This window comes from Mycteria americana, chromosome 7 (genome assembly GCF_035582795.1).
Source record: "Mycteria americana isolate JAX WOST 10 ecotype Jacksonville Zoo and Gardens chromosome 7, USCA_MyAme_1.0, whole genome shotgun sequence".
Classification (NCBI taxonomy): domain Eukaryota; kingdom Metazoa; phylum Chordata; class Aves; order Ciconiiformes; family Ciconiidae; genus Mycteria; species Mycteria americana.
In genome coordinates this window covers 39,348,677-39,365,682 of record NC_134371.1, presented here as the reverse complement: position 1 = coordinate 39,365,682, position 17,006 = coordinate 39,348,677, and the positions used below count along the sequence as shown (strand labels likewise).

Sequence of the window (17,006 nt, the reverse complement as noted above, 5' to 3'; positions counted from 1 at the left end):
CAGCTGTGCCCGCCAGCGCCGCCCGCCTCCCATTCATTCACCCTGCGGGGAGCGCGCCTGACGTCACCGCCCGCAGGGGGGCGGGGGCGGGCCGGGCCGCCCGCGGCCAATCGCCGCCCGCCCCGCGCCGGCGGGGGCGTGGCCTGCCGGTGGGAGGCGGGGCTTGCGGGCCGGAGGCGGGGCCTGCGGGGAAGGGGCGGGGGCTAGGGGCGCCCCGCGGCCGCGAAGCGCAGCGGGGCCAGGCCCGGCCCCCGGCGTCCGGCACTGTCGCGACATAGTGCTATCGCGACCGGGGACGCTGTCCGGTGCCAGGGAGCTCTGTCCGACGGTGCCATTGGTGGAAGAGAGCAAAGAGCCAAAGGCCCCAGTCTCTGCTACCGGGGCTCAGGGACCTTCTCCCGCTCCATGGGAGGGGGTGACGAGCCTCCCCTCCGGGCACTCAGCCCCAGCCCTGTCCCTCTTGTCGCCAGGAACGGGGGCGCAGCTGGACGGGCACCTTCCTCAGCTCCGGCGGACACCGGCACATCACCATCCCCTTGCCGCCGCGCCAACATGAGTTATTTCCCAGTGGCTGGTGACCCCCATGGGCAGCCCCAGCGCTGGGCACAACCGCGGCAAGCTCTGCTTCGACCGGGCGCTGTAACGCACCCCTGCCCCAGGACCTGACCCAACGGGAGCTCCCCCAGGGACACATCTGGGCATGGAAAGAGCCAACCCAACATTGCAGTGCTGCAGCACGCCCAGCCTGACAGCCCTCTGCTGCTGTGTGGCACAAGGGTGGCGATGCCAAATCACAGGGAAAAGGGCTCGGCATGACTATGGCTTCCTGAAGGATCCCCACAGGGCTTTGCCAACGGAAAACCTGGGGGCAACCCAGCCTATGGCACCAGAACAAAACAAATGCGTTGAGAGGTGGCTGTACCCGGCAGCAAAGGGCCGAGCAAGGAAGCTCACCAAAACACAGCTGAAGTTAGCTGGTTAGCTGGAGTGGGTGCCTTTCCACTGCCCTTCCTGATGCTCACCACATCCCTGGCTCAGGGACAAGAGCACCAAATTCCCGATGTGCTGTGACATCCCGTTCTGCCCAGCTAACAGGGGCTGAGGGTGCTGACCCTGCCCGAGTGGGGTGACACCTCTGAGACGGCACACAGAGCAGCGCTGGGTGGGCAGGGAAGGATGCTCAGCCCAGCCGAGAGCGCAGCCACCCTCGGCTCACGTGTGCCCTTTCCGTGCCTTCGTTTCCATGCTGAAATGCAAACTAGGAAGAGGCTTTTCCCACCTGAAAAAACCTGAAGCGGCCCCTCAGGAAATGTGTGGGTGGGACACGCCAACAATTGGAAAAAAAATGTTGTTTAAAAATAAAAATAATAAAACCTAAGAAGTGTATTAAGCTTGATGGTTCCCTAGGAAAAAATGATAGGTTTTCAATGAGCTGCTGGGTTTTAACCCCAAAGCTTCATTTTACCAGCAAAACCCTGGCTGGCTCATCTTGCACCACTGGGCAGAGACCGGTGCACACTCATTGCAGGAGTGAGTCCCCCCCTCCCCCCCGCAGTCCATCAAGCCCCGAAATCGGCTTCCCACCACAGGGGAGGTGAATCCCATCCCCTCCCCTAAATCAAGCACTGGCTCTTAAGTGCATTAAGCGCGTCCAGGCCCCCACCACCCCCGGCCACCTGCGCTCCCCAGCCCCTTGGGGCAGGGCCCGCCGTCCCCCTGCGCTGTCCCCAGCCGGCCGGCAGTGCCGGAGCACAGCTCCCAGCCTGGGGACACAGAAAGGCAGGTCCCTAAGGCAGATTTACCGGAGAAGTTTAGCCAGACATGCGGACAGGCGGACACACAGACATCGCCCTGTGGCCCCCCGTCCCATTGCTTTGCATTGCCAACCTATTTCCCTAATTATTCCACCGCTGCTGGGAGTCATCTCAGTTTCCCCTCTCTGGCACGCTCTGATTTATCTCTCAGCCGGGCTAACAGCTCCCCCCACCCCCTTCTCCTCTGGGAATTCAATTTTCATTCATTTTTCTGCTTTGCCAGATTGATCCAGCCCCCTCTGCCCCGCTCCGGATCACTCATGGCAGCGGCCAGTGAGCAAAGGGAGTCACGCAGCACTGAGCCTTCACCTCGGGGGAGCATCGTGCTGCCAGGGGAGCTGCCCCCACCAGTATCCACTAAAAAAAACCCACCAGCATCTTCCTCCCTGCTTGCTCTCGGCTCGCCACATCTTCCTAGTAGAGCCTTCATCCCTCCCCCACTGTTGCAGTATTGCTTTGTCCCCCTCCATCCTTCCTGCTGTCCATCTATTCCTTGCGTTGGTGGGTTTTTGGTCTCTTCTGGGGTTTTTTTGTTCTCTTTTGGGTTTGTTTTCCCCAGCACACCCTGGTACCTTGGGGTGCAGGGAGGAGAGGGCAGCCAAGGTGGGCACGAGCTACTGGCCCAGTAAAACCCCTTTGTGCCACCCAAGACGCTGCCGGGTCCTGGTGGTGCCTGAGGAGGGAGGGTTATATGTGATGGACCACGAATTCTGCCCCCCCTCCAGGCTTTCTCCTCCTCCCAAAGCTAAAACAGGGCTAAGGATCAGTGGTGACCAGCCTGCAACAGGGTGAATGTCACAATTTTCAGAGGATTGTATTTCCAGGGCAGCTTGGGGGGGGGGGGTTCTGGCCCCGCACATGCCCCACTCCCTCCTCCACATCACCTGAACCCCCTCTGGCCCTGCAGCCAGATGAAGACCACCAGCAGCGTGATGCAATGATGCCAAACCCGCAGACAACTGGGGATGGTGTTCCCACACCTTCCCTGCCGGTATTAATTGATAATAAAAAAGCAGGTAAACCCTAGAGGACCCAGCCTCCCCTCGTGTGCCCCCAGCCCCGGGCACACGGAAACTGGGGACACTGAGGGCAGTGTGTCACCTATGGGGATGTCAGCGCATCATTCCCTGGTGCAACAGGCATATTTCAGGGTGGAATTGAGGGTGCAAGAAAAACCCACGCCTGGCCCATGCCTGGGGGGTGTGAGCACAGCCGTGCCCCCATCAGCAAAGCCTGAGTGGGCTTGGAGGTGCTGGGGAACTCAGCCAACAGCAAGGCTTCATACCACCCATGCAGTGAGTTTGCCAGGTCTCAGCCCAGCTCCCAAAGTCCCCTTGCGTGATGAAACCAGCTCCCCCAGCCCGGGGCGGGGGACATCCTTACGGGGCCAAAGCTGCCATAGCCCCCCTTCGGCATGGGGCCACCTCCCCTCCAGGCAGCACCGGCCGTGGCACCCCTAGCCCCCATGTGCGCAGCCCGCCAGCAGCTCTGAACGCTCCCGACTTCTTAATTACCCCCATAATTACCCGTGGCCCCATCCCACGTACGCCCCTATTGCCAGGGGTGGCCTGCAGCAAGGACAAGGACAAGCACGGCAAGACCCGGGTACTCACCAGCAGCCGGAGAAAGCCTCTCCCCTCGCAGGCACTGCCGAACGGGGCATTGCTAATTGTAATTGAAAATTAATCGACGTTAAGCGAACCCCCGGTGCTTTTATGGCCCGAGCGCGGGCGGAGGGGGGATGCCGGTGGAGAAAGGCTCTCGCCCGCGCCGAGGAGGGACAGGGAAGAGGGGCAGGGCGGGAGGGAGCCAGTGCCGAAGGGTGGGAAGGTGGCGGGGTGTGCGGTGGGCGCGGGGGCCGGCCAGCGGCCTCGTGGAAAATTAAATTGCACTTGAGGGGAAATTGTATTAGGGAACGGCGGCCGCCTCGCGCCAGCCCGTGGCCATTTGGGTAATTAGCCCTGGGGACGCCCCGGCTTGCGGCGGTGCTGGGAAGGGGCAACCCCGGCGGGGAGGGCGCCTCGGGGGGCTTGGAGTGGGGTCCCCCCCGGGACAGCCCATCCCACCCACGAGCGTGGCCGTGGCACAGTTTGATGCTACCCCTGTGCCCGGGCTCGGGTGGGGGCCCGGCCGAAGTCACCGTCCCGGGGGGGGACGGGGTGGGGACACTCCCCCGGGCCGCACCGAGCCCTGCAGCAGCCTCCTGCCTGCACCGCTGCCTGCACCGGCCCGTTTGCGCCCTGCACCGGGGCTCCCCGGGTGCCGGGGGGACACACGCCCCGGTGTCACAGCCCGGGAGAGCTGGGGCCGGGAGGATTGGGACTGCACCAAACAGGATTACGGAAAGTCTATTTACTGGACTCTCTTTTCCCTGCGTGCACGGCAGCTTTAGCTGCCTGGCCCTGTAAATCTCCCGGGCGGGCCTGTCGGGGATGCTAATCTGGGCAGCCCTGCCCGCGGCTGCCTGCTCACCCCCTTCCGGCAGCCCCCTCCTCCCCTGCCCCAGCACCCACCTCCCCAGCCCTAATCCCCTGCACCCTCCTGCTGCATCACCCCAATGCACCCACCTACTGCTTCCCCCTAATACATCGCCCAGCCTGTCCCCAGCTTCGGCAGCCCCGCCGAGGCATTTTGGGGCCGGGGGTAACTGTGGGCAGCCCCTCACCCCAAGCCCTCGGTCCCACGCAGGGGAGCAGCTGGCGGGGAGGGGGTGCAGGGGGCGTTATTGATGTTGGGGATAAACCCTGGGGAAATCAAGGAGAAGCAGGCAGCAGGGCTGCAGCGATGAGACCTTCCCCATCCATCACACCATCCATCCCGCCGGTGGGCAGGACCGGCACCCAGCTGGGGGCACACAGCCCCCCTCCCTGCCGGGATGAAGCCACTGAGGACCCGACTACAGGACATGGCCAAGGCCAAGTGGGCAATGGTGGCAGGGCAGGGGTGCCAGCCCCATGTCCCATGGAGGTGTGACCATGCACAAACACCAAAGAAGAAGGAAAGACAGAGCAAGAAAATTTATTTCAAGGGCAGGTGAGGGAGGAAGGGCCGGAGCAGCCAGAGCTCCTGGTGCCTGCGCAGCAGCGGAGCCAGCCACCCTCCTTCCCCATCCCGCCGGCCCTCGCGTCCCACCTGGACAAAGTGAAGATATCAAGAAAAAGGCTCCAAATCGGATTGACACTCCCCCTCCCCCTTAATAAAGTTTATTAGCGGCCGGGCTCTAATCCTTTTAAATCCCCCGCACAGGGGGAAGGGCCGGGATTAGGGCAGGGCAGCGTAATCCCAATGAATTTGTTACAGGGGGATTTAGGCAGCGCCGGGAGAGCAGATGGCCCAGGCCTGGCTCTGGAAAACAACCATTTTCCTTAATGATTCCTAACAAGGATAAAAGGGCAGAGAGAATCGGGGACAGGCGCAGGGGGCCTACACCCGCAGAGGTCCCAGGCCCCGGGGGGATGCGGGGATGCTCACGCGCGTGTTCCTGCTCTGGACCACAGGCATGGCCAGCACCAAACTGCAGCTCCATGGCTCGTGCTGACCTTTTTCCAGCAGCTTCCTGGCTCCCCCCAGGCTCCCTCCCCATCACTCCGCTTGAGGATAAACCACAAGCCACCCCAGCCATGGGGACATGCTGACTGTATGGGGGGCAGCTGGCCACAGCTGCATCCAGAAGCAAAAAGCAGGAGAAAATGTACAATAACAATTAAAAATATTTAAAAGGATTTAAACCTAGCCAGTGCTCTTCCCGGGGTGATGGGGGGAGCAGAGTGGGAACAGCCAGCCGTGGGGGGACAGCAGGAGGGGAGGTGCTGCCCTGGTGTGCCCGCATGGCAGGGACCAGCCCACACAGTGGGGCCAGTGTCGGCAAAAATAATTTATTCCACTAAGACAAGCAGAGAGCGAGCAACAGCACGGGGAGGGGGCGAGGAAAGGCGGGGAGGCCCAGGTCCACGTCTCAAAGGTGGGGAACACACAAAATGCAGCTGAACCCTCAACTGCCACCCCCGCCCAGCAGTGCCTGCTTTGTGGGGCGCTAAACCCCTACCCTCCTAGCCCCACTAGTGGTTTGACCCCAAAGGGCTTCTCCCTAGCACGGAACTGGGCTTCCCAGTTTGAAACCAGCCCAGAGCTGGGGAGCTCCTGAGGCCAGCTGGGCGCCAAGACACAAACCCCTGTCGGCATCCCAGCTCCCGCGCGCCTGAAAAGGTGGCATCGCAACCTGAGAGGGGGATGCTCCAACACCTCCTTACCCCCAAAAAGAGCCCTCCACCCCCCACCCTGGGTGAGGTGACTGCTGTAAGTGGGACAACTCCTGAGGGGGATGTACCAAACCCCTTCCTGCTGGGGGACAAAACGCTGCCCCAGGGGTGCCCCAGCTCAGCAGCCCACCCACCCTAGGGACAGCCCCCGGACCCCCACAACTGCTCTCAGGCCACAGGGAAGCTGGGGCGGCCTTTGCGGGCACGGGTGCGGAGGCGGAAGAAGGTGTACATGCCCAGGAGGCACATGGAGGAGAGGAAGTAGAGGGCGACGCAGAGGCTGATGTCCAGGCGGGAGAAGCCCAAGCCGAGCACCCGCAGCCATGGGCTCCTCCGCATGCCCTCCCCGGCCTCCTCCTCCTCCTCCTGGACCAAGACACCGGGAGCCCGCTGGCGCTCCCAGCCAACCCCGGCATCCCGGGGCAGGGCGATGGTGTCCCGCTTGCTGAGCCGCCGGCGCCGGCTGGCTGCCGCTCGCAGTGCCTGGCTCTTGAAGTGCTGCTCGCTGAAGGAGTCCAGGTCCACGATGTCCTCGCCCACCTCCCGCAGCTTGGGGTTCAGCCGCACAATGCTGGGGCGCCGTGGCTCAGGGGAGCCCGGTCGCCTTGGAGCTCTCGTCTCACCCTCCGTCTCCTTTTCCTCCTCTTCCTCCTCCTTCTCCCTCTCCTCTCGCAGGCCCTCGGTGCCCAGCCTGGCACCCGTCCCCTCCCTGGACATGGGGATGGGGTCAGCCTCGGCATAGTCCGGATAGATGTTGGCCGGAGAGAAGTGCGCCTTGAGGAAGGTGAGCACGGCTGGCTCATCCCAGGTGTGCACTCCCTGCTCCTCCTTGTGGCACTGGGGACACATGTCTGGCGGAGGCCACTGCAGCTTGGGGAACTTGGGGTCCTCTGTGTCACCTCCTGCAGGGACCGGAGCCAGTGAGGGGGTTAGAGGGGACATGTGACACAGCCCTCCCCCCGTATCAGTATAAACACCCCATAGCGTCCAGCAGCTAGGGATGGGGATGAGGATGGGGACATTTGGAGGAGCTGTCTCAGGAGGAGGGGTCCTCCGAGGGCACGTGGTGGCTTTGGGAAGCTCTTTGCAGGGAGCATGTAAGACCGAACCGCATCTCCAGGGCGGTCTGATGCTGCGTGACCAGCTGCTGTCCCCTGTGATGGGGGATGATGACAATAGGATGTCCCCACTGCTGCACCCTAACGCAGCCATTTGCCAGCTCTATCCAGGAGGGATGCTCCTCCACCTCACCTCCCCTCTTCCCTTGGCAGGCCACCCTAGCTCCCCTCCCTGTGGCCCCCTTACCTGCCAGGCGATCGTTGACCTTGTTGTGGTGGGACCAGAGCCAGAGGACGGCCTCCTCCCGTCCCGCCACCTGGTCCATGGACTCAGCCGCCATGGCCTCAAAGTGCTGGGCACACTCCTGGCAGCCAAAAAAGTGCCGGACGTAGCAGCGCAAGGTGCTCAGCACCTCCAACGGCAGCTCTGTGGGGAGGCAGAGGATAGGGGGGAACAGGAGGGCAAGTCTGGACCCTGCAGTGACACCACCATGGTCCCATGGCCGAGCTGGCAGCCCTGGTACCCTGACTCTGTGGCTCTTGCCCTCTGTGCAGACCTGCCTCGGAGCAAGACAAGCCTTTGCCCACAGGCGAGTATCCCTGCCCGTGCCACAGCCTGTCCGGACACCCCCTCCCCAAGCCCTGAACCCCGCCAGGGACGCCAGTACCTTTGTCAGGGCCGCTCTGGGCAGCCTGCACAGTCAGCAGGTGGAAGACAGTCCAGAGCCCGCAGGGGTAGCCACGGAAGTGGGGTTCACTGCCCTGGCAGCCCACCCAGGTCACGTTGGTGGGGAGCATGGCGGGGTGGGAGGACTGGAGGACAGATGGACACAGCATAATGGAGCTGGCAGATAACGCAGGGTAGGGGGAAAGGGGCAGGGGTGAGGAGAGGAGAGCAGGGCCCGGGGTCCCTGCAGGTGCCTTACATCTCTCTTATTCTTCATGGCCTCCTTCAAGGCACTGCGGGGCAGCTCAGGCTCCGTCCAGTTCTTCAGCCAGCCGTCCAGGGACTGCAGGTAGGTCTGCACACAGGGACGTCCGGGGAAGTACTGCAGAGGGGAGACAGGAGTGAGGAAACCCAGACCCCCAGCAGGAGCAGTGGGGCAGCCTGCCGGCACCCCTGCCTCACCAGGACGGGCACCGGGCAGCACCAGCATCCTCTACAGCAGCACGTGCCGGAGGGCAGCGTGGTCTTGGCAACATTTCGGTGCCCAGCCCTGAGGAGCTGGGGGCCGTGGCGTGTCCCCCCCATGGTGGTGAGGTCCCCGTGTACGTCTTCAGGCTCCAAACCTCGACCCCGTCTGAGGGAGGCAAAAAGGCACTCTGACTGCAAGTCAGCGCAAAGCCGATTAGCAGGAGCACTTTAAAACCACAGGCGCTCTGGGGAGAGGGGGCAGCCTGCCAGCGAGTGCCACCAATGGATGGATGGACAGACGGAAGGACCGACCCACAGGGAGGACGAGACCAGCAGCACACAGGAAAAGTGACAGGGAAGCAAAAGGAAGGAGCGTTTTGCCAAGTCTGAGCTGTTCCCCCCAGGCCTGTGGGGAATTGCACGGGAAGCCCCAAATTTGCAGGGGAATTAATCTGCAACCTGACATTTCTGCTGCAAAACGCAGTCCCCCCAGCGCTCCTTTGGCAGGAGGCTTTGCTGCGCGATTCCCTGCTTTCCAGGCACCACTTCTTTCCACGTTAGGATTTTTCCCCCCTCCTTGCCTTAAATACCTCTTGGGAAGGCAACAGTTAAGGCTGGGACCTGCTGGCTGAGCTCCCCCAGCCTGAGCCCTGCGGGGCTGGCAGCAATCCTGGGGACGCTGCTCCGTCCTGTGGATGAGTGCGGCAATGGCAGCGCCGACTCGGCATCCTTGGGGAAGCACCCAACTCGGCATCCTTGGGGAAGCACCCGACTCGGCATCCTTGGGGAAGCACCGGCACCCACCACCCATCGTCCCGGTGCCTCCTGCCCAGGGCAGGGACATGGCTTTGCCTCCTTGCTGGGTCCGGTGCTACGGCTCATGCTTGGCAGGTTTGCAGGAAGAATTAAAAGCTGATCAAATAAAACCACTGCTGCTCCCCACCACCCTGGCAAGCTTGTACCCTTGGCCAGGGAGCTGGTGCGATGGGGGATTTATTTCCCTAACCTTGTGGTTCTCATTAAAGGGAGAAACAGCAAGGGCAATAGCTGGCGGCAAGCAGAGGAAGAGCCACATGAAGCTCTGAGCTGAGGACTTAAGACTCGTTGCACCAGTGGCTCACATTTGGAGCTCTTTGCTGGGGGAGAGCAGGCAGGGGTGGGAGCAGGGGGTGTCTCGCACATCAGCGAGGGCTACACAAGGTCCAAACTGAGCATGAGACCCTGGATGACAAAGGAGGGAGCAAAGAAGGCAGGCATGGCTAGGTGAAGGTCTGCCAGGAAGCCCGGGCTGGGACAGGGATGGGGCTGGGGACAGGGCTCCTGCAACCTCAGTGGTGGAAACCTCAGTCAAACACAGTGCTCCATCGCCCCAGGAAATTAAACTGCCCTGCTTCTGCTGGCTCAAAGCTCCTACATACTTCAATTTCATCAAGCCCAACAGAGAAGAAAAAAGGAGACCTTAAGCTCTTCCAGAGCCTGACTCGGAGCAGGAGTCCTTTTCCTGGACTATCAAAGGAGCCCGCAGAGATCAGCTCCCCAAGCCAAGCATGCAAGTCAGGCGATCAGAGTTACAAACTCCTCTGATCATCTCTGCTACCCCAGCAGGTGACAGCGTCTCTTTCGAAAAGGCCTTGACACGACACCTCCTGCAAGCACTGAGCCTGCTCTGCCCATCAATACCTGCACCCCAGGTTTTGTCTGAAACTGTCCAGCACCTGCTTTTGGCCACCAGCTCCCGTTGGGACTCTGGGCTGGGTTTGGAGCTCCACAGGGACGGGGACAGCCCTGTGCCGTGCCGAGCACTGGGACTCAGGACTCACATCGGAGAATGCCACGCTCCGCTACCTGCGAGTGCTGGGACACGGTCTGCACCCTGCATTTGCATTTCACCTTATAAATAGCTAGGGGGAGGCGTGGACAGCTCCTCTATCGACACCGAAAGCTCCTCACCTTCACCAGTACGGCCACGTAGCACTTGAAGGCAGCCAGCTGGGCTCCCGACAGCACAGCGGCACGGGTAGCCTCCACCCGCAGCGAGTAGTGCAGTGTGGACTCCAGGTCAGCCACATACACCTTGGAGCTGGGGAGGGCAACGCAAAACGATGGTCCATCAGCCTGTTAACCTGCACCCCCAGGGACCCAGCCATGATTCAGGGTTTTTCCCAGGGGAAAGGCACGGTCCCAGCCCATTGCCCACCCATGGCCATGGCACCTCCTTCCCACGCCAGCCCCAGCCTCCCACAGCCCCAGAATTATGAAGTGGGGGGGAGTCTGACCAGTCGGCATGCTTCGGCTGGGATGCGTTGGTTTCGTTGGAAGCGCTGACAGTTGTGTTCAGCTTGTAGGAGCCGCGGGTAACACCCGAGAGCGTGCGCAGGTAGTAGGTGTAGAAGGAGCGTGCCTCCATGTGCCTGCAAGGAAGGAGAAGCCATGAGCAAGACCCTCTTCCCTCCCAAACAGCCCCTAGCCCCAGGGAGGAAGCAAAGGAGATCAAAGGCTTAGCCAGACGGGCAACTCAGACCTGAGGAATGAGTGCAGGGTGGTCCGTACTCTCCACCTGCCCCAGCAGTGGGTATTCTGGCAGGCAACCCAGAGCAGAGCTGAGCCCCAGGCAGCCAGGCCGTGCCACCTCCAGGCAGATGTGGTGGAGGGATGGCTGGGTCACAAGCCGCCTTCCCTTTTGCCAGCTCCAGGCCGGGCTGGCAGCCCCGTTCACTGCCCACCAGCAGCCCCTTGCCCCCCACCAGCCTGCCCGATCCAGCCGCTGTCTCCTTCTTCCTAATGAGCTTTCCTACAATTAGGACGGAGATCTGATGGGGCACAAGCCTGGCACCCCGCCGGGGTCCCCTGACCCACCACTCCATGTCCCGCACTCACACGGGCAGGCGGGAGAAGGAGCCGTTGTGGAGGAGCAGGTAGCCGGAGGGGAAGGTGGTGACACCGAACTTCTCCACGAGCTCCTCCTCACTGCTCAGCACCCTCCTCACTGCCACATTCTCGTACTGCAGCATGTCCAGCACCACCTGCAAGCCGAGCAGCCCCGGTGTCAGGCAGGGGGGTGACAGGACCCCCAGCCCCACCAGGGATCCAGCAGGGCTATTTAGCACCCTGTAAAAGGCTTCACGCCTGCAAAGCGGCATGCAAGCCAACCAGTGAGGCTGCTGGGAGAGGACTTCCCTGCCAAAGGCCCCCAGGAATTACCTGGCACTGGGGACAGACATGGGCCTCAAGAGAAATGGGGGATAAATGCAGCTGTACCCACCTCTCTGCCCACGAAGGAGTCGCTCTTCTCGAAGATCAGTGCCAGGTACTTGTCCTTGTTCCTCTGGAAGAAGCTGCGAACCTCCTCCGCGCTGCAAGAGAGAAGAGGATGGCAGCGGGTGCCTCAGCATTGGCCAGATGCTCTGCCCTCCTGCCTGAAAGGAGCTCGGCCCTCATCCCTGGGGATTCAGCAGGGGATGCTGGTGCAGGTTCAGCCCCACCAAGCGGGAAATTCCTCCCCGCTGGTTTCCAGCCCTTTTCTGCTCTGGTTCACAGGCTTTGAGAAAACCCGCCAAGGAGGCGGGCCAAGGAGGCAGAAAACAAAGCACAGGCAGGGCACGGCAGGAGGGAGCTACATGCTTGCTCAGGGGAAAAAACAGGAATGAATTTGAACCAGAGCTGTTGTTTTTTTGGACAGGACACGGAGGCACCGGAGACCTGAAGCACGTGCCCAGCTCGACCATCGCTTTGGAAAAGCTAAACGCTAACCCCCGGGACAGTGGAGCAACCACCTGCGTCTGGCAAAGACGACTCGGACCCCAAAAAATTTGTACCAAATCAAGAAAACCCTTTCTCGGGGCAAGAAAAAAACTGCTAACGGCAGCTACCTCACTTGGCATGGCACAGCACTGCTATGTCCCCAGCCCAGGCGCCGCTTGCTCTAATTAAGGCTGATGAGCAGGTTTGTCAGGAGATGCAACAACATGGCCTCTCTCATCCGGGCCATGTAAATGGCTCTGGCCTGGCCAGGTCATTTGTGTCTCCCTAGGACATGGGTGATGCAGCGGCTGCTCTGTGCTCATTTTTGGCTCAGGATTTCCCCAGAAACCTGCTCTCCATGGGATGGAGGCCACCAGAGCCACTCCCCAACACGCCGTCCCTACCTCGCCGGCTCCAGCGGAGGACAGGCAGGTGGCCAGGCGTCCTGGCTCTGCTCAAGGTTGGTGATGATGGCATGGCGCAGGTCCTCGACGGTGGCGCCGGGATCTGCAGGCAGACAGGATGGCAAGGATTCAGTGCTGGGAAAGCTCGTCCCGTGGGCTGAGCCAAAGGGAGCTGCTCTGAGCTTGCCCCCCTGGGCTCCCCATGGGGAGTGCGGGCAGCAGGGCTGTTTGCACCCAGGGTAAAAACCCCTGTGGTTCTGAATACTCACTGGTAATCCTTATCCCGTCCTCTGCCTTCTTGCTAAAAGCCCTGAAAAACTGAAAGGGGGAAAAAAAAAAAAAAACAAACACAAGAGGAAACTGGAGTGACAGTGTTTGGAGCGGGACAGGGAGGCAGTGCAGCCCAGCAGGCAGAGACTCCCCCTGGAGTGGCTCTGCCTCAGTTTCCCCACAACGTTACAGCACGCCAACCGACACCAGCCACTGCAGAGGGAGCTCCCGGCCACATCCCCATCTTGCGGAGCATGCCCGAAGGAGAGGGATGCAGCCATGGGCCGGGAGCCATGTCCAGCTAAGGGCTAAGCGCTGGCAGAGAGCAGGGCAGGCATCTCCAGGGGTCCCAGGGAGGCAGCTGGGACCTTCCTGGTCCTGCAAACTGCTGTCTCCCTGCTCCAGAGCTCTCACAAAGAAGGAAAAGGGGTTTTTTCCCCACTCCTGGCCTCCCACAGCGGCTCCAGCGCCCACGGTACAGCCAGAGCAGCAAAACCAGGTTGCGTCAGACAGGTGTTTGCTTTGCAGGCTGGGCTGGGAGCATGGGCTGTTTGCAAAAGGTGTTTGGCGGGGACAGGGGATGCGAAGCAAGTGACTTCTCGGCACTGCCACATCAGCATGCCTCCCTGCCCTGGGAGATGATCTGATCAATGTCCCACGGGCGGCGGGTGTTCAGGCAGTGGGTGCTTGGTGAGACCCCAGGGCCGGGCTGGGGCACAAGTCAACCTGTCTGGCAAAACCCCCAAATCTGACCCCACCTTGGGCTGAGCCTGTAAGCAGGGACTGAGGGCATGTCTGATGAAACCCCTACCCCTCCCACTCCATCTCAAGGCGACCCTGGCTTTCGCTGCCTGTACCTAGAGTGCTTCGGCTTTAATGCTTGTGTTGGAGCGAGGCTCTCTTTGCAGTGGGAAATGCTGTGAAATGGTGTATTGACACAGCTAAGGGGCCGGGCACGGGCCCAGGAGAAGGGATGGCACCTTGCCAGCCACCACAGGGGGCTCCCAGGAGAGCCCTGTGCAGCCTCCCGCAGCATCCCTGTGCCCTCCTCCAAAACTTGCGCCTGCAACCACTCTCTGCCCTCCAGCAGCCTTTCCCAGGCGTTTCCAATTCAGGTTTCAGACTCTCCCCCATCCTAGGAGAGATCCGGCCTCTACATTTCACCACGAAGCAGCATTTTGGTTTTCCCCCTTCCTTGTTGCTACATCATCCAGCAGTTGCACTGGCTGCAGCCTGGCCGCAGCTATGTTTTGGGGAAGGGCGAAACAGCTCCAGCCTGCAAAGCCTCAAAGGGAATATGTTGGGGCAATAGCACTGTCGATCTGACTGAGCAAGAGAGGGACAGACCAAAAAGCAAAGCACAGTGAAACCAGGCAAGTGCCCGGCGCACACAGGCCTTACCTTCAGCGTGGGGAAGCCAGTTATCCCAAAATTGGCACATACTCGCTGGTTGGCCTCGTCGGCGCAGTCGATGGCTGCCAGCATCACCGCAGGCCTCCACTCTGCAGGGTCAGAGGATGCAGTCAGCACAGCTCAGCCCCTCTGCAGCCCCGAAAACCACCCCGCTCCCCACAACAGCTGTGGAGATGGCAGGGATCTCCTGCTGCTCTGGAGGCACAGCTCCTCCTGGCCCTGAAATCACAGCCTGCCCCTCACAGGACACCACCTGATGGTCTCCAAGCCCCAAATACCTGAAGCTGTGGTCCACGCAGGTGTTTGGCGCCCTACTTTTCGGGTGGCAGGAGCACAGGGAAAGCCATGCGAGGCGGGACGAGGTTTTGCACGCCCTGCCCTCGCCGGTGTCGGAGTGCAGGCAGCTCTGCCCGTGGCTGCCTGCCCATCTGGTTCTGCCTGCCCGGCCTCTGCCCCAGTGGGAAGAGGCCGCCGGGAGAAGGGGAGGGATGGCTAACCACAGCTGGGGGAGAGCAAGGAACACGGGCTCCAGCTCGTCTCACCCCAGACCAAGGACACAGTCGATAACCAAGGGGGAACAACCCAAAACCAGTAGCCGGGCCCCTGCGGCAGAGCCCGTTCAGGTGCTGAGCATCCACTCCCCCTCTGCGACTCTCCACCGCTACCTCCCCAGGGAGGACCAGCAGGTCCCTGGGGTAAAACAGAGGAAGAAAAGGGGGCATGGAGGCATTTCAAGCAGCAGGCTCTGAAAGCCAGCAGCACAATAGAGATAAAAGCTCTGAAATGACTTCTTTTTAGTGTAAAGGACACAAGCTGGAGAATGTCCAGCCTCTCCTTCGAGTGGGACAGGGAGGGATGCAGCACCAGCACACGGATGGAGCCCATGCTGCCCTAGGCGGGAGCCTACCGGAGATAGGGACCTGCTGGGACCATCCTGTGTCGCAGGCGACGGGGCAGACAAGCTGCTTCCTGCTGCCCCGGCACCAGTGGCACAGGAGGGCTGGTGCCAAGCCCTGCTGCAGGGAACCAGGCACGCTCCTGGACTCATCGGCACGTGGTGCCCGCGGATCACCCCAGCATTGGCATCCTCCCTGTCCAGCCCACTCCTGCGAGAATCCACCCATGGGAACGGCAGTGAGGATGCCGAGTGGCACAAGGATGGCTTCCCTGCCCTGCCTCCACAGGCACCCCATCCGTGGTCCAGCCTCTGGTGCGGGGAGCCCCCCGTTTTGGAGAGGGGCCAGGAGAGCCGGCGTTCCCCTACAGGGCCCGGGCACGTACCCCATTCCTCACATCCTGCCCCGTTGGGGAGCGCTGACGGCATTCCCTGGCAGGGACGGCATCCCCTCGGAGGGACAGGACACCTGCCCGGGCTGGCGCCTGACTCACCCGGCAGCAATCGCGCTGTATCAATTAGCGCAATAACAGGGAGAAGCCGCGCGCGCCCCGGGATGCCAGGGGAGGCAGGATGAGCCCCGGTGGAGCGAGGGGCCCGGCAGCAGGGCGTGCGGGTCCCCAAGCGGGGCTGTGCACCAGCCAGGCCAGGCGCCAAGGTCAAGGCTGGGAACAAACCAGCTGGGATCAGCGCCCAGCCCCAGCGCCCTACCAGCCTCTCCCTGCAGGCACCGGGGAGGAGCAGGGCCAAGAGAGGGTCTGGGGGGGGGCAGCAGGAACCCCCTGGGGGGGGCAGGCTCAGCCTGAACGTCTCCCAGCCAAAGGGGCTCCAGGGATGCTGCTGAGCCGGACCTGGCCACCGCGGCGGGGCCCTGGGCATCACGGGGGGGGCCTGGGCCTTCCCACCAGGCCTACGCTCCAGGGAGGCTGGGGCAGGGACGCAGGGGGATTTAGGAGTGCTGATGGAGGGTAAGGCAGAGGGGATTGAGGGGTGCTGATGGAGAGGGTGCAGAGGCAACGCAGGGGAGCTGACAGGGCTGAGGATGCAGGGCCAGGGATGCAGGGAGGATTTAAGAGTGCTGATGGAGAGGAGGATGATGGGACAAGGACACAGGAGGGATTTAGGAGCGCTGACGGAGGGGACAGGGGCACAGGGAGGATTTAGGGATGCTGATAGGAAAATGTACAGGGATGCAGGAGGATTTAAGGGTGCTGATGATGACACAGGGGCAGAGACACAGGGGAGTAAATAGGGTACTGATAGAACACAGAGATAGGGATGTGGGGGGGAGGGAAACAAGAGCAAGGACACGGGGAGGGTTTGGGGGTGCTGATGGGCAGGTAGGCAGGGATACGGAGCAGGGGAAGGGGGGGAAGCAGGGCAGCGGGGCACAGGGCAGGGGCGGGCAGGGCAGGGCGGGCCGGGGACTCACCGCGGATGTCGTGGGCCAGGGCCCGCCATGTGGGCGCGAAGTGGACGCAGTGCCCGCACCAGGAGGCGAAGAACTCGACGGCCCAGGCGCTGGGGGAGCCCAGCAGCCGCCCCTCCGCCCCGGTCCCCAGCAGCTCCAAAGGGTCACCGGCCGAGTACAGCCCGCGGGGCCGCGCCGCCGGCAGCGCCAGCGCCAGCACCAGGACCGCCGCCGGCCACCAGCGCCCCCCGCCGCCGCCCCGCGCCCGCCGCCGCCGCCACATCGCCCGCCAGGCCGCCCGCCGCCGCCCGCCGCCTTTAGGGCCGCCGCCCGCCCCGCCCACTGGGGGCGGGCCCGGGGCGGGGCCAAGACGGCCCGCATCGCGGCGCCCCCTGTCGGGCGCGCAGCGGCGCCCCCCGCCGCACCCCTGCACCCCCCCGACACCCCCACATCATGGGGGGCCCCAAATACCCCCCAGCCCCTGCCCCGCATCAGGCGGCCCGCTGGGCAAGGGGGCGAGGCCGCAGCGCGCCCCTCCCGCGAGGGGACGGGTAGCATAAAACGATAAAATTCTGATAAAGCGAGGAAAGGTGAAGGCGGCTGATT

General features: G+C 62.4%; 1 protein-coding gene across 1 annotated transcript; it reads right to left on the bottom strand.

Annotated features, from left to right (window-relative positions):
* Nucleotides 1–5,669: 5,669 nt before the first annotated feature.
* On the bottom strand, nt 5,670–16,715 carry QSOX1 (quiescin sulfhydryl oxidase 1). Its single transcript, XM_075507958.1, has 12 exons — nt 16,422–16,715; nt 14,083–14,183; nt 12,681–12,729; nt 12,412–12,514; nt 11,529–11,619; nt 11,144–11,289; nt 10,543–10,677; nt 10,217–10,346; nt 8,058–8,180; nt 7,800–7,944; nt 7,379–7,558; nt 5,670–6,975 (listed from the first exon to the last, which is right to left on the bottom strand). The coding sequence occupies exons 1-12, from the start codon at nt 16,681–16,683 to the stop codon at nt 6,242–6,244; spliced, it is 2,199 nt and encodes a 732-aa protein (XP_075364073.1). The 5' UTR covers nt 16,684–16,715; the 3' UTR covers nt 5,670–6,241.
* Nucleotides 16,716–17,006: the final 291 nt, after the last annotated feature.